The 14,542-nt window shown below is 49.4% G+C and overlaps 1 protein-coding gene across 1 annotated transcript in view; it reads left to right on the top strand.

Annotated features, from left to right (window-relative positions):
- CASTOR2 (cytosolic arginine sensor for mTORC1 subunit 2) overlaps nucleotides 1-855 on the top strand; it is a 119,386-nt gene extending 118,531 nt beyond the window's left edge. Inside the window, exon 9 of the mRNA XM_005425124.2 lies at nucleotides 552-855. Coding sequence (XP_005425181.1) covers nucleotides 552-617 — 66 coding nt within the window. The 3' untranslated portion in view covers nucleotides 618-855. The remainder of the gene's footprint in view (nucleotides 1-551) is intronic.
- The last annotated feature ends 13,687 nt before the right edge of the window (nucleotides 856-14,542 follow it).

Raw genomic sequence — 14,542 nt, 5'->3', positions numbered from 1 at the left:
TCCTTTGAACCCCGGGGAGAGGGCAGGGAAGGGGCAGGGAGCCACCAAGCAGGGACAGGGGGGGAGGGACAAAGGGACAAAGGACACCTGGATGGCCCAATGCCCCCCAGGGGTAGAGGGCATCCTGTGAATCTGCCAATCACTCAGTGCCCCTCTGGAATTCCAGGACTGACAGGCAGTGCTGGGAGGGGAAAGGAGAGGTGACTGACACACCTGGCAGGGAATCTTCAGGGAGAAACCCAGGGTATCTGAGGCAAACCAGGACATCACACGGTAACATCAGAGAAAGAGAAACTCCAAAATAATTGGCTTCCCACCAGCATCCCCCACACAACAGCAACCCCTCTGCACCTCACAGTGTTTGCTCTGGGGGTACCATGGGTGAACAGGGTTGTCCTTGTACCTGGAGCCCTTTCTCAGTGAACTTCAGGTGTAAGCAAAAACCAGCAAAGTGTCTGCCTCCTTGGGACTGCTCTGGCTTTGTCTCCTACCCCTCTTTTCCTTGTCACCCCTTTTGCTGGAACATGACCTTTCTTTTTGTTTTCTTGCAGGTACCTGAAGAAAATATAAATGGTGTGGTCAATGCACTCCAAGTCAGTCAAGCTGAAAAGCATTAGAAATCTTCTGAGCTGGTTCCAGATGCTTTTTATTATTCTAATAATAATAATTATTATTATTATTCTTTTTTTCTCACAGTATTTCTTGAAAAATCTGATTACAGAGAGTGACATGAAAAGAGACTGTGGAAAGTTGAGCAGAAACAGCTCCAATAAGCCTTTGTTTTAATTATTATTATTATTGTTATTATTATTATTGTTATTGTTATTTTATTAAATTTATGAATGAGGGGCAGGAGGAAAGGGAGTTTGTATGGTTTCCTGATGTTCAGCTCCAAGGTGAAGTGAACCCTGGCTGTGCTCAGTGTGGAAGGAGCTATTATTGGACACCCAGGGACACCCAGGGACACCCAGCACAGATGGCCCTGGGCACACTGTGAGAGCAGTGAGGTGGCTCAAGAGCAGATGGACAGACTGCTGCCTCAGAGAGCCCTGAAAACCAGAAACAAAGTGAAATATGGAATTAAACAGAAAAGACCTGGCATAGTACTGGCTTGTCTCCTTGCATCAGACTTCTGAGGACTGTCCATCACTGCCTGTGTTGAGATAGGATGCAAAGGGTTCTGTTTCTCTTGACAGAACAATTTGGTGTTGGAAAAGAGGAAAATATCCAATTGTTTGACACTTCCCCTTTTTCTTTCTCCCTGCAGTCAAAGCCTGGCTGCTCTGAGAAAGCCTGGGCAGGGGGAGCCCAGCTCTGGCCAGCTCCTGGCAGTTGTGTCACCCAGACTTGGTCTGCATTGAAACTTGGCTGCTTTGGGTCAGTTTTTTCCAGTCCCTCCCTCACTGCTCTGAGTATTCTCCTGCCCTCTCCCCTGCTCCAGGAGTGCTGTTGTCCCCTTGGCCCACATCAGAGCCTTCCCCCAGCCCTTGTTGTTCCTCAGGGCCTGCAAGAGGAGGAAGGCCTCTTTTCTCCTGTCCCCTCAGGCTTTTCCCATCCAGTGTGCACTCAAGGGGAAATAAAGGATTGCCCAGGGTCCCTGGGTAGCTGCTCTTGCACATCCAGGCCACCTTGGCCAAGAGCCACAGCTCTGCCAGGGCCAGGAGGTGCCTGAGTCTTGTGGGGACCCTCCTGCAGTTTTTCATCACACAGGTGGAAATTGCTGCTGACTGGGGAAAGCAGAATGGTGCTGAAAATGCCTCAAACCTGCTGGCATCTGCTCCTGCACAGAAGATGATGGGGTTTTTCCCATGGGGAAGCAGCAGTGTGTTTTCTTCTGGCTTGTACCACGGCTGAGGGCCAGCAGGAGCCTGGCACCAAGGCCCACAGTGGCACCTGTGTCCTGCTGGTGCCCTGGCCACTGCCAGCACTGTGCAGGACAGCAGAGAGCAGTGCTGGGACAGAAGTGTTACCCAGGGTGTGGGTGCCAGCACTCTGCCCCACTGTGACCATGCAGAAGGGCTGCTGAGAGGAGGAGCTGCCTGCAGAGGACCTTGCTGCTGTGATAACCAGCCCCAGCTTATCTTGCATTTCTTACCTTCTTCCACTTCAGGCTTGACATAAAGAATTTGCAGATCTTGCTGTTTTCCTGAGGGCTTTCCAGCCATGCTTCAGAGACAGCCCCTGGCAGGATTGCCCTGAGGCTGTGCCATATCCAGCTGTGAGCCAGGGTTTTGCACTCATCTGGAGGCAGTAAGCAAACAGCTGGGATCATGCCATGGGCATGGTTTTACTGGTGTGTAGGACAAGCAAACACACACACAGACACAGCTGCTTGATTAGTTCTGCATTCACAGTACTGGAGGGCCAAGTAGTTATGGTTTCTGATGCTGCTGGATTCAAACTGAGTTTCAAATCTGATTTTTCACCAGTGGGATGTTATGTGGCATCTAGACAAGGAGTAAGAGCATCCTTGGGAAAAAGCATGGATGAGTTTCCTTGGCTGGCCCTACAGGAGCTGAAGCATCCCTGTTGAGGAGCACTGAGGCACACGTTCAGTGCTTTACCAAACAGGATGTCCTGCTGTTCCTTACGTGGGTTTTCACAATTGCCCCATGATATGTTGATATTCACTCCAGATTTCTGGACTAAAGGTTTGTTCTAGATGTGGCACTGTGCATCTCTGGGTGTTTGTTTGGAAAGGTGCTTTGCTCTCCTGCCAAGGACACAGGCACAGGCTGTCAGTGCAGTGCTGAACACATCTGGAGGTGTTTGCTGTGGCTCTGCCCAGTGCTGTGGGCACTGAGCTGGGCTGGCAGCAAGGCCAGTGGTGGCTTCTCACCCCAGATGTTGTCAGAGGGTTTCTCCTTGGCATGGCAGATTGGCAGCATGGCTGGGGAAGGGATGTTGAGTTGCTGTTCAGCTGCTGAGTTGCCAGCCAAGTTTCTGCTCAGCTGAGTTGAGCCTGAGCTTTTGCTGTGTGCAGGGATGGTGCCACCGTGCCAGAGTCATCAGGACAGGTTTTCCTTCTGCTCTGGGGTTCTGTCAGCCTTTGGGAAATGCCAGTTTTGGCTTCAGAGAGTACCAAGTGTTGCTGTGCATGTGCCAGTGCTGCTTCCAAAGGACTTCAGCATGGATAGGAAGGAACTGACTTGAAACAAGCAACAAATTTACTGAGCCTTAAATGAAAGAAAAAAAAAAAAAGGGTTTAATTTTCTAACATTGCACTCAGGCTATTGTAGAGGCTGAAATTTAATTTTTTTTCCCAAGGGAATCAGCCTTATATTTGTGAAATCTGTAGAAAGTGCTGTGGTATTTCAAACCTCCCAAAGGAAAGTTGATGTCCCAACATAGAAGAGTTGGCCTGAAAAATTCACAGGGTGTAAAGTGACATTGAGGGACTCTGACACTGCCACCATCCTTGGCTTCACCTTTTTATTTCCTTGTATTGTTTTGTCCTGACATCCAAGAAAATTGTTTCAGACAACTTGATGCTTTTCCTTTAGTGTCCCTTTCATATTTTTTCTGGTGGGAACTGAGATACTCCAAATGTGGCCATCATTGGTGGAACCTTGTCCCTGCAGCAGCCTGCAGTCAGGATCAGTGCAAGCTTGCACATGTGAGACCTGCACTGCAGGAAGGGCTCTGTGGGGGCTTTGTTAAATATTTTCATAGTAATAATAATCTCACCACACTATTGACACCCCAGTGCTGAGTGAACCCAATGTAGGGGGGGCTCTTAAAGCTGCTCCACAGCTCCCCTCTCTCAGCACCCAACCTTTGGGGTGGGGAAGAAGTTGAAGAGTCTTTTCCTTTTTTTCCTTATGATAATACATCTGAGTATCCCTGACATTTTGCTGTTCAGTACTGTGTGGATAAAGGAGGAACATGTCTCAGGGGGCACCCTTGGGCTGGGTGCCTGGATTACCTGCAGCTGCCAGTGCTGCCCTCAGCATCCCTGTTCACTCTCTGGGCAGTTCCACCTGGCCATGGCTGCTCTAATGAGGGATTACCTCAATGCTGCAGGGCCCTCCCTGTGCCCTCTCCCTTCTGGTTGCACAAAATTCACCAAACAGCAAAATGCAGAAGTGTTTCCAGCCCTGCAGGAAGGGGTAGGCAGGGGAGGAGAGCATGGCCTTCATGCATCCTCCTTCTTTCTCCAAGGCCTTTATTTTCTTAGAAGCCTCAACCTTTCCAAGCTGTGTTATTAAATAGGGTTTTGTCTTTCTCCTTCAACCCAATTAGAATTTGACAACAAATTCCTTTCTACTGAGCAAGTGTGTGCATATATATATATATATATACACACATCTGAAGTGTTTCCATAGAAATCCATAGTGTGTCTCTATTGCACACCTATAAATACCATGTTTGTCTGTAGGGGTGTGTCCTGTACATGGTGTGGGCACTCACACACATGTACAGTGTATGTGTGTGTATACTCTGGGCACACACCCTTGTGTGGGCATCCATGTAGTGAGTAGGGTATTCACACACATGCACCATGTATTTTTAATTCAAGTAATGGGCAATATGAGTATTAGTTCCACTCTTGCTTTTTTCTCTACATGTGTTTAGTGAAGAGCAGCAGTGGAGTTGACCTGAAGCAAATCTGGAGCTCCTTTGCTTGCTGGGAGCAGCATTGGATTTCCCTCCCTGCTTCAGAAAATTCTGAAAATTCTGTTCCTCTCCAGTTTGGTGCCTTGAGCACAGAGACTGTAGGAAATCCACTCCTTTTTCTTTCTGTATGTTTTAGCTGCTGCCCTCAATTGCCTGTGAGTAGGGCTGGTCTGTTTGCAGAGTGCCTGCCCAGAGCCTGGCTGGGGTTTCCAGTGGGGCTCCTGCAGGCACAGAGCTCTGCCTGCCTTCCCCTGGCAAGGCAGGAGCTCCTGCAGGTTTCCTGCAGCCAGGGCTCTGGGGTGGCCTGGGCTAGGCAGTAGCACCCCCTCTGAGCTGCTCCCTGGTGCCCTTCCCAGCATCTCTGCAAGACCTGGGGCAGTGCAAGATTTGATTTCCCGGTGGGTTTGTCTGCAGCCCATGGCGAGTGCAGGGCTCTGGTATTTGTTGGGGAATTCACTTTTGTTGGCCTGTGAGGAGCTTGGTTTTAAATAGATGGAAGTGCTGGAGGGTCTTTTCCTGTTAAAAGCAGAAGAAGCTGCTTTAACCCAGTCACTGGAAGTGTGTGGTTTTTGCCCCTCACCACTGGAGATTTCTGCTGACCATGGAGGGAAACATCCTTCTATTTCAGGAAAGGGGGGTGAGGGGTGCTGCCTTGCCACTGACCTTTTGGCACTTGGAAACTGCTGATTTTCCAGGCTGCCTCCCCAAATACACCCTTGCACAGGTTTGTGCAGCCTTTGGTTTCTTTCCAGGCTATAGATGGCATGTATCAGCCTCTTGCATAGGGAGGCCTAAATGGAAATACCTGGTTTTGCTGCAGCATAGAGATGGTGGCACCTGCAGTGGGTGACATGAGTAGACTCACCTAATGACAATGCCATTTACAAAGCATACTCATCATACTGCTGCTCTGAAATGTGTTTTAAACTCCAAGTTCTCTGTTACCATTCCCAGGGCACAAGCTGCTGGTCAGTGATGAATCAATCTCCTCTCTCATGAAAAACTTGTTCGTGTCAGGTCCTGCTTTGGGCTAGCACATGACACTGAGCAGGGATTTACTTTGCAGATTTGGGTGTGGAGACTTCCACGTTCTGCTGGGAGGTCCTGATGGCTCCCACCAATCAAAGCATCCAACAGAAGTGTATCAGGTTTTATTTTTCTGAAGCATGATGTTTTGTCCTGCCAGAGAGGGAGGAAATGAGGCAGTGCAGCATGAGGGAGTGTGTGGCAGAGAAGGTTACTCAGGCTCCAGTGTAGCTCCCTGAGCACCCAGTTGTTTCCCTGGTGCTCCTGATGCTTTAATAAATGTGTAGACCCTGAGAGAGGCAAGGCAGGGAGCAGCTCTGCTCAGAGCTCTGCCACTGCACTGCATTTGCAGGGTTTGCTGCCTTCAGGCAGGAGCTGCTGACACATTCCCCCACTGGCTGCCCCACAAGTCTCTCAGTGTGTCTGTGAGATGAGGGTTTAGTGGTTGACATCCTGTGAAGGTTGGGAAGCTGTCTGGGACATAAAAGGCTGAACTGCATGTGTTTGATCAGAGCCTGCCTCTGAGAAGAGGTTTTCAGTCTTTTCTCAGCTTTGCTATACAAAGCTTGGATTCTTCTTCTTACAAAGAATCCCCATCCCTGGTGGAGCTGATGTTGCTGTGCCTGCCTGGCTGCAGAAGGGCCAGGCCTTCAGGCCATGCTGACCTGCAGCAGCCTGGGTCAGCCCAGGCTCCTCTGTTCCAGAAGGCATCTAGGTCTGACTTGGCATTGTCCACACATCCATTCTGTGGCAGGGCAGGGTGTGCAGAGATCCCTCCTAGTGACAGGCAGGGAAAAACAGGGATAGGTGGAGTGCTGAGTGATGCGAAAGAATTAATATGTTCATTTTTAGTTGTGCACACATGGAGATACCAAAGTTCTGCTTCTTGTTGTGAACACCAAAGCATTTTCTTTCTCCTTTTTGACTGAAACAGATCACCCCACCCTGCCCAGCCTCCCTGCTCAGCCCAGCATCCCAGAGGATGCATTTGTCCCAGTCACACCATCCCAGCAAGGGTGGGCAGCATGAGCCCTCTAAGCCCCCAGTACTTGGAATATCTCTTGATGCTCTGTCCATTGGGGAAGGCTCCCAAGCATCACTGTGTGTTTTGATGCAATGATGGTCTTGGGTTCTGTGGCCAGAGGGGTTCCTCCCATCCTTGTGGTTTTCCCCATCCATACATCCACACAATTGTTCAAGAGCACCAGGTCATCCAAACTCCTTAATTTAGAGGTCAGCAACTTGAATTGGAGGTGCTGGTCCTGCACTGGTACAGTCAGTGTTCACTGAGCACAAGTGTTCCTCTCAGCACTGGATAATTGGTATTTTCTGTTAATGAAAAGGGAGAAATTCTTTGTTTGGCCTGAGGCTGAGCATTGCTGCTAATTCCTGAAAGAAGGAGTCCCCAGCAGCATTTTGTTAAGGACAAGAAGTCATTTTCTGATGAGGATTTCTTCTCTCTCTCTGTTACTTTGACTGTTGTGGACATCTCCAGTAAGCAGCTTAAGGCATCTCACTTACCTGTTCCAGTCCTGCCTGCAAACACTGGATTGGATTAAACTTTTATTATCTGCAGGAGAGTAAAACCCAGTAATCCTTTGCCAATAGTATTTACACATTGTAGCATGCACTGGGGTGTATTTACATTGGCTGAAATGTGCAAACCTGCCTCCAGAATTCCAAACCTTCTCCCCATGAGTGCATCTGTCTGTCTGTCTGCACCCTGCCGTATGTCAGGGGCCAGCAATATCCCTCAGGCATCCTGGCAGCACTGAACTGGTGTGGAAACAGTCTGCACATCCTCAGCAAGGCTGTGGGACCTTCCCAGGCTCCCTGGAAGGGAAACACTTCACTATGAAGATAATCTTGAGTTACTCTGCTGTCCTTGGCCTCCTTTATTTAATCCTTATGAAGCACAGCTGGGTTGAACTACCAGCTCCAGTTAGCAAAGGTGAGGGAAATGAAGGGGTTCTGCAGTGAGAGACGTGCCCTGGATGCTGATCAGCAGATCCTGGCTGCAGCAGTAACAGCCTCTGCAGATGCTCTGCTGAGCACAGAGCAGTGCACAGCCCCTGTTGTATGAAGGGGAAATGGATGAAGTATGTGTCAAAGTACATTCTCATTTTAGGGTATAAATTTTAGGGTTCAGTACCTCTTTGGAACATATATAAACCAAGATCCTTTGTTGGTCTCCCTAGACAGCACTGATCATTTCAGGTTCAAAGCCTGGGAATGAATTAACAAACAACCTGGTTATTGCAGATTACATGGAATAGCTTGCCCCTGCTCCATAATTCTCTTGCAGCCATGACCTGTGCTTCTGCGTGCTCTGAGTTTGCAGAGGGAACACAAACCCCTGGCACCTCCTCTCAGCCGGGAGTGCCCCATTTCGAGGGAAAGGTGAAGGCAGTGGCAGAGGGATGGCAGCTCCTCCCCTGCCTGCACAGCTCCTGTATGGCCACAGCCGGCCCAGCCCAGCCCTGTCCCAGCTATGTGGAGCAGGACAGTTGCAAAACAGCTGTTTAATGCCCTGGGCTCCCTTGGGGTTTTGGTTTCATCCATTTTTAGCTTTCTGCAAATATCTGTAAATGAACTGTGGGTGGATTTTGGAGCAGACATGGACAGAGATGCCAATCAGGCATGATTGAAATTTTGATTTATGTTTGAGAGCAGAGCAAGAGCATGTCATGCCCCCTCTGTCCAGCTCTGTCCTCTGCCTGCAGGGAATAGAGAGCTGACCAGGTGCCATGTCCCTCTCTAGGCAGACCCAGTGGTTTTACCAGGGTCCTCCCAACCCTAAAAGATTATGCCAAAACCAGGGCTCCTTTCATCCTTCACTTTGCAGGGGCTGGTTGCTTCTTCCCTCCTTGTGTGGCTGTGGCAGAGGCAGTGCCTGTTGCACAGCTCCTATGGGAAGATGCCATAGGAGGCTGCAGTTCAGAGTCCCCCTGCTCTGGCTGGTTTTCTGCTTCTATTTCAGCATCCTGAAGATTTAAATCAGCTTTTTGCAGTTACAGGAATAAGCTTGAGGATTCCTACTCTGTTACTTGAAAAACATTTTACAGGTACCTGATTCCCTGGTCCTTGTGGGAATGCTGCTTGAAGCACCCACTTGTCAGGTTGCTGCTATGAGCATTAATGGCCCCAAAAAAGGAATTCAGCCCCATTTCCAGCTGAAAGGCTGAAGCAGCCCCAGGCTCAGGCTCGTAGGATGCTGCTCTGGGCCAGGTCACAGTAAACTCAGAGCTCCCTCATCCTCTGAGTCCCTGCTGCCTGCACAAAGACATTCCCATCAGCTGGAAGGGAATGCAAAGGGAATTTCCCTTCTGCTGAAGAAGCAGCAGTCTCCTCTGTGGATTTGTGGTCAGTGGCAAAAGCAGGAGTGTTTGCCATGTGGGACATTGAAGGAAGGAGCCAGGGGTTCCTATAGAGCAAAGGAGGAGAAAATCTGCAGCCTTTGTTGCAGCTGTTCCTTGCAATGATTTCTAATGCCAGCCTTGGATGGGATTGAACTTTTGAGATCGCTGAAGTTACCTGAAGAGCTGGTGGTGCTCTTACAACTGTAGGACATTCCCTCTAGGCAGGACCACCCTGCACAGAGAGCAGGACCCTTCCCACCAGGGCTCAGCCCAGGGGCATGGGATGTTCCCTGCAGCAGGACAGACAGACTGACAGGCTACTGAACCAGGGCTGATCTTAAAGAAATCCTTGAGTTTTAACATCTCCTTCCTGGGAGCAAACCTCTGTTTTCCTAGTGCTGTGTGTCAGCTGGTGCTGCTGAGGAGGTCCAGAGTATGAAGGAGGTGGCTCTGCAGGGGAGGAGCACCCCATTTCTCCTTCACCATTACAAACTGTCTGGTCAGCTCAATGACCTCAGCCATTTTTTAGTTGTATCATGGAATTAAACAGGAGTCAGGTCCTTGTTCTCCCCCAAACTCCACCTACCCAGATCCCTGCCAGCCCCACGTGCCAGTGCTTCCTTCTTTCCTTCAGGTTTTTATTTGTTCTCCAATTGCAAACTGCTCCAGTGACACCATGGCAGAAAATCAGCATCCCAGGGCAGTCTCTTCTGGGTTCTTCTGGTTGTGCTGGATCCAGGGCTGCCCTTGCCTCGCAAAATCCTCCTGCAATTGCTGCTAAAACTAATCCTGCCAATCCAATGGTTGTTGATAATAGTGTGAGAACTGCATCCAAGTGCCATTAGAGCCCAGGTTACTGCCTGGAAATGCACAGGGCAGTGCCTCTCTCCAGCCCAGGACTATGGTGTCACAGCCAGCAGGGTTGTGTCCCCTGTCCCTGCTGGCTGTGGCCAGGCATTGTTATCCCTCCCCTCTGTGGGGGCTCCAGGCTTGACTTTGGGGCTTGTGGGACATGAAGCTGAGGAGCAGGGTGTTCATTTAGCACAGTGGCAGCCACGTTTTCTGCCACTGCATCCTCCTGCACGGTGACAGAGAGGGGACACTTCTCCTGCTGACCCAGGCACCAGGACAGCCATGGCTCTTGGACAGACAGAAGAGGAAGCTGCCAGGCAGCTACTCACAGTAGGATGCAGCTTCAGAAGTTCTGTTCCAGCCCTTGGAAGAGCCTGTCTCACTCCCTTACTGCTAACTCCTTGCATTTCCCCCCTTGTTTCCATTAGAATTAGAGGGTGGGTGATCACTTCAATTTGCTTGACATGTTCACCTGCTCCCACCACCCAGCCATGCCAGCAGCTCCTGCTGCTGCTGGGATCTGGGTCTTGGTGCCCCAGTGCCCAGGGAGCACCTGCAGCCCCCTTGCAGTGAGCCTGGCACTGCCAGGTTGGCTCCTGCTGTGTGGGCAGCCACAAGGGTGAGTTCTGAGGGAGAACTGCACAGAGAGGGAGGAGTCTCATTTCCTCCTGAGTGCTTAGGGCAGATTTTTGGTTTCGTTCCTCTGGGCTAAGCTTCAGCAAGCCACCAACCCTGCAGGGTCACACAGGGGAGGGTCACAGCCCCAGTGCACTGCTCCAGTTCAGGGCTGGTTACAAGGGGCTGGCACAGCACCACTTTGTTAGTGCCTAAGTGGCTTGAACAAGTCTGAGCATTTATCTCCTTCTCCCCTTTGTATGGACTCCAAAGGAGCCCAGATTCCCTCGAGATATCTACACAACACTAACCCCAATTTCTAGAACTGCCAAGAGAGCAGAGATGCTCCTGGTGCAGAAGCTGCCCAGCTTGGATCAGGGTTTGTGTCTCATCCCTGACCACTTAGAACAGCTGTGCTGGGCAGCCTGGGGAGGAACCACAGATCTTTAGGACTTTTTTATTTAATAAGTTATTTATGTATCATTTGCTCTGTAAGTGAAATAGCACTTTTGGCCTCAGACACACGGCAAACAGGCTGAAGTGGGGCTGGGAACCCCAAACTCTTGCAGCCTCTCCTCCCTATTCACCTCTTAGAAACCTCATGCAGCCTTTCACTGGGGAGGGTAGAAAAAAAAGTGTATTTATTTCCCTTTAATTACCAGATCTGATGTAAACAGACAGGGTGGGGGAATCCTGCCTGTGCAGGGGCCTTTGCTACAGCTCCTGCTCTGGGCTGCAGCCATGGAAAGGCTGCTTGCACCTGCCATGGGCTCAGTGGGGCCAGGCCCTGCACGTGTGGGTGGGCAGTTCCTGCAAGCCTGGGGGTAACAAGGGGTAACAGGGGAGCCTGAATGCATCAGTTGCCTTCATGCCCTCTGCACAAGGGGGGATGTTCTACCAGCAGGCACAGGGAGTGGTGGCAGCAGCTTGGGATCATGCACTGGACATTGTGTGGAGCTGAGAAGTGGCTGCTTTGCTTTCCCAGCAAGTGCACATGCTGCTTTTCTTTGCTGGTCTTATGCTGAAAAGCTGAGATTTATGTACTGTATGAAAAAAAAAAAAAACAAAAGAGAAAAAAAGAAAAAATCCTAATGTTCCAAAATAAATGACAGTATATTTTGTACTTTGTAAAGTAATTAAATTGAAAAAGAATAAAAAGTGAAACTTATGCTGTCTGCTTTTGTACTGATCAAACTGATGAAAATAAAGCAGAGCTTGGCACTGTCTGCAAGATGTAACTCTCATTTCTTTCACCTACAGCCATGCTGGGTGTCGCTCTCACACACACAATTTATAAAGGCCAGCAGATATCCCTGAGGCTCTCTGGTGCCCAGGTCCTGTCTCTGGGTGCACTGTACCCCTACAGATGGAACCCACCACCATCTCCATCCTCCAGTTGTTTTCTGGAAACCACCAAACCTGCTCTATCCTCTTCCTTTTTAAAATAAGAGGTCAGAGGGATGCTGGTGGTGCATTTGCCAGATGAAGTTTTACCTGCTCACTGCAGAGTGCAGGAGCCCAGGAGTCTGGGCAGCCCCCCAGAGGTGCTGGCAGGACACCCCCAGAGCCCTGCACCCCAGCAGAGGCAGGGGAACAAACTCAGCCTCCTCAGGGACTATTTTAGGGCAGCCACTGTGGGTCCTGAGTCTCAGTCAGCAGCGTGCCTGCACAGCACCAGTATCACATGGTCTGCAAGAAAAAGCTGAACAACCTGGGTGAAGTGTGCAAGAAAAACAGTGAAATCAGACATCTCATCACCCTACTACAGCTTCAACCATTTATAGTGGATGTTTAAAGGGAACAGCTCATCTACATAAACTGTAGTCAAGAAAAGCATCTCCTTTTTAGTGTAGTGTAATCCATTGTTTACTCTGGTGATCAAGTGTTAAAACATTCATGTAAGAAATTAACTGAGGGATTGTTAATGTGGAATGCAGCCTTAATGGAGAGCCCTGCCTCAAGGGTTTGATCCAGTAAAACAAAAACCCAAATAAATCAACACAGACACTGCCACACAACCTCAACACTGCCTGCAACTCCCCACAAAAGCAAATGGCATCTTAAGGTAAATAACAGGACTGAGGCTGTTAAACTGGTTTCCAGACCCCAAAGACACTGATGCCTTCTCCCATCAGTGATTTTCTTACCTCACCTGCCCAGGCTCACATCTTTGAGCAGGAGGTGCTGGGGCACTGGAGGGAGATTCCAACCCCTTGCAAAAAAACACTACAAAAATAGATTTTTATGAGTTATGTATGATGAAGCACAGTGAAGTAATATTGTTCCAGGAGTATTTTGAATGCCAAAGGCTAATTACTAGCTCTCTGACTCATCTGTTTTTGAAGGATCCTGTAGAGAAAAGTCTGTTGTAACACAGCAAGTGCCTAAGATAATCTTTGCCTTACAGGTGTTCATGTGTTGTATCCCCAGAGGAGCAGTCAGTCTGCTGACAGATGAGGCCAGCCTTGCTGTGTGGGGCTGCAGGGCAGCCCAGGGGCCATGCTGGACTCAGCTCTCCAGCAGGAACTGCCAGGACCCCTTGGGATGGTGGGGTGTGGAGGCTGAGCTTGTGCAGGTACACATGGACCTGAACCTCTCCCCCATCCTTCCTGCAGCTCCTGCAGTGCTCAGCCATTGTGGCAACCCTGCTGGGCCACTGCAGTGCTTGGAGCTGTTCCTGCACAGGGCTCTGCACCAGGGGAACATCCTGAAGCCCTTCTGGGCTATTTTAAGCCAAACACACCAGCACAGTGCTGATCTGAGGTGAACCACTTGTGCAATCAATGCCAAATCAAGTAGGTTATTCTAGTTCTAATTTGAGCTGCTCCCCATGAGCATCCTTGGCCCAGACACTTCCTCACTGCAGGTATATTTAGGGATGCTGGTATATTTTGGGCTGTCTACTTTGCTATACTTTGAAGGACAAAATGATGCAAAGTTGCTTTGCAGTTCCCAATGGTAGTCACCTGAAGCTACCCCAGCACAGCTGGGCTCCTGTGTGGGCCTGATCTGCAGGAGGAGCAAAAGCCCCTCAGGTTGCATCTGCCTTCAATAACAAGGAGGTGTGGCAGAGAAAGTGTTTTCATTTTCTGAGCTAAGACTGAGCCATCAGCAGCTCTCAAAGAACTGTATTTTACAAAGGGGAAAAACTGGTGTACAGCAGCAGCCAAAAGAAAGGAGTAAGAGTCAGACAACCATGTTGATACAAAGGTCAGCAGAGCAGATGAAGGAAGGAGAAAAGTCAGGAGCAGGGCTGAGCCTGGGAAGAAGGGAGATGTGGCATTGTTACACTTCTATTTAGACACACTAATTCCTCGTTACCCTGCTCTATTTCATTGGCAATAAAATAATTTCTCCAACATGAGTCTGCTGTGCCCATGACGGTAACAGGTCCCCTGTCCTTGCTCCAACCCACGTTTCCCTTCAGATTCTCTCTCCTTGTCCTGCTGATGGGGGAGGGATGGCAGAGCAGGTTGGGGGCACCTGGCTAAGGTCAAAATGCTCCCCCACACTGTAACCAAAACATGGGTATGTGCTGGTGCTTGCCAGACTGCCCTCACTGCCACCAACCTTGTTCCCACCAAGCAACACAAAGAGATGTGTCTCTATTTCCATGTACTTTGGTTCACCTTTCCTATATTTTAAGCAAACCCTTCAAAACTTATTTAATCAAGGTAAAGTTTGCACACCAAGTTTTGGTACAGAATTTAACCTACTGAAGCCAATATATGTGGTGTGCCATGGGGCCATGGGTGCGATGCCTGACTGCAACACTCTAAATCCTGCAGGTTTGGAGCTGGCTCAGCTGACAGAAGTGGTTTCCTGTCACATAACTGTGAACCAAAATGCTGCAGTTCAAACGCAGATCCAATCAATGCATGAGTAGATCATGCTCAAGAACATTCCTAAAACTACTGATAAAGATTTTATAATCACTTTATTGAAAACCTACTAGCCTGGATTCCACCAAAATAGTTCACACACCAGAAATATCTCACACAGAGAGAAAAGACACAACTCTGCCTGATGTTTGGAGCGTTGCACAGGAGACAGTTTCCCACACTTGGGTGTGA

This window comes from Geospiza fortis, unplaced genomic scaffold (assembly GCF_000277835.1).
Source record: "Geospiza fortis unplaced genomic scaffold, GeoFor_1.0 scaffold59, whole genome shotgun sequence".
In the NCBI taxonomy this organism is placed as follows: domain Eukaryota; kingdom Metazoa; phylum Chordata; class Aves; order Passeriformes; family Thraupidae; genus Geospiza; species Geospiza fortis.
This window is presented reverse-complemented; position numbering and strand designations above follow the sequence as displayed.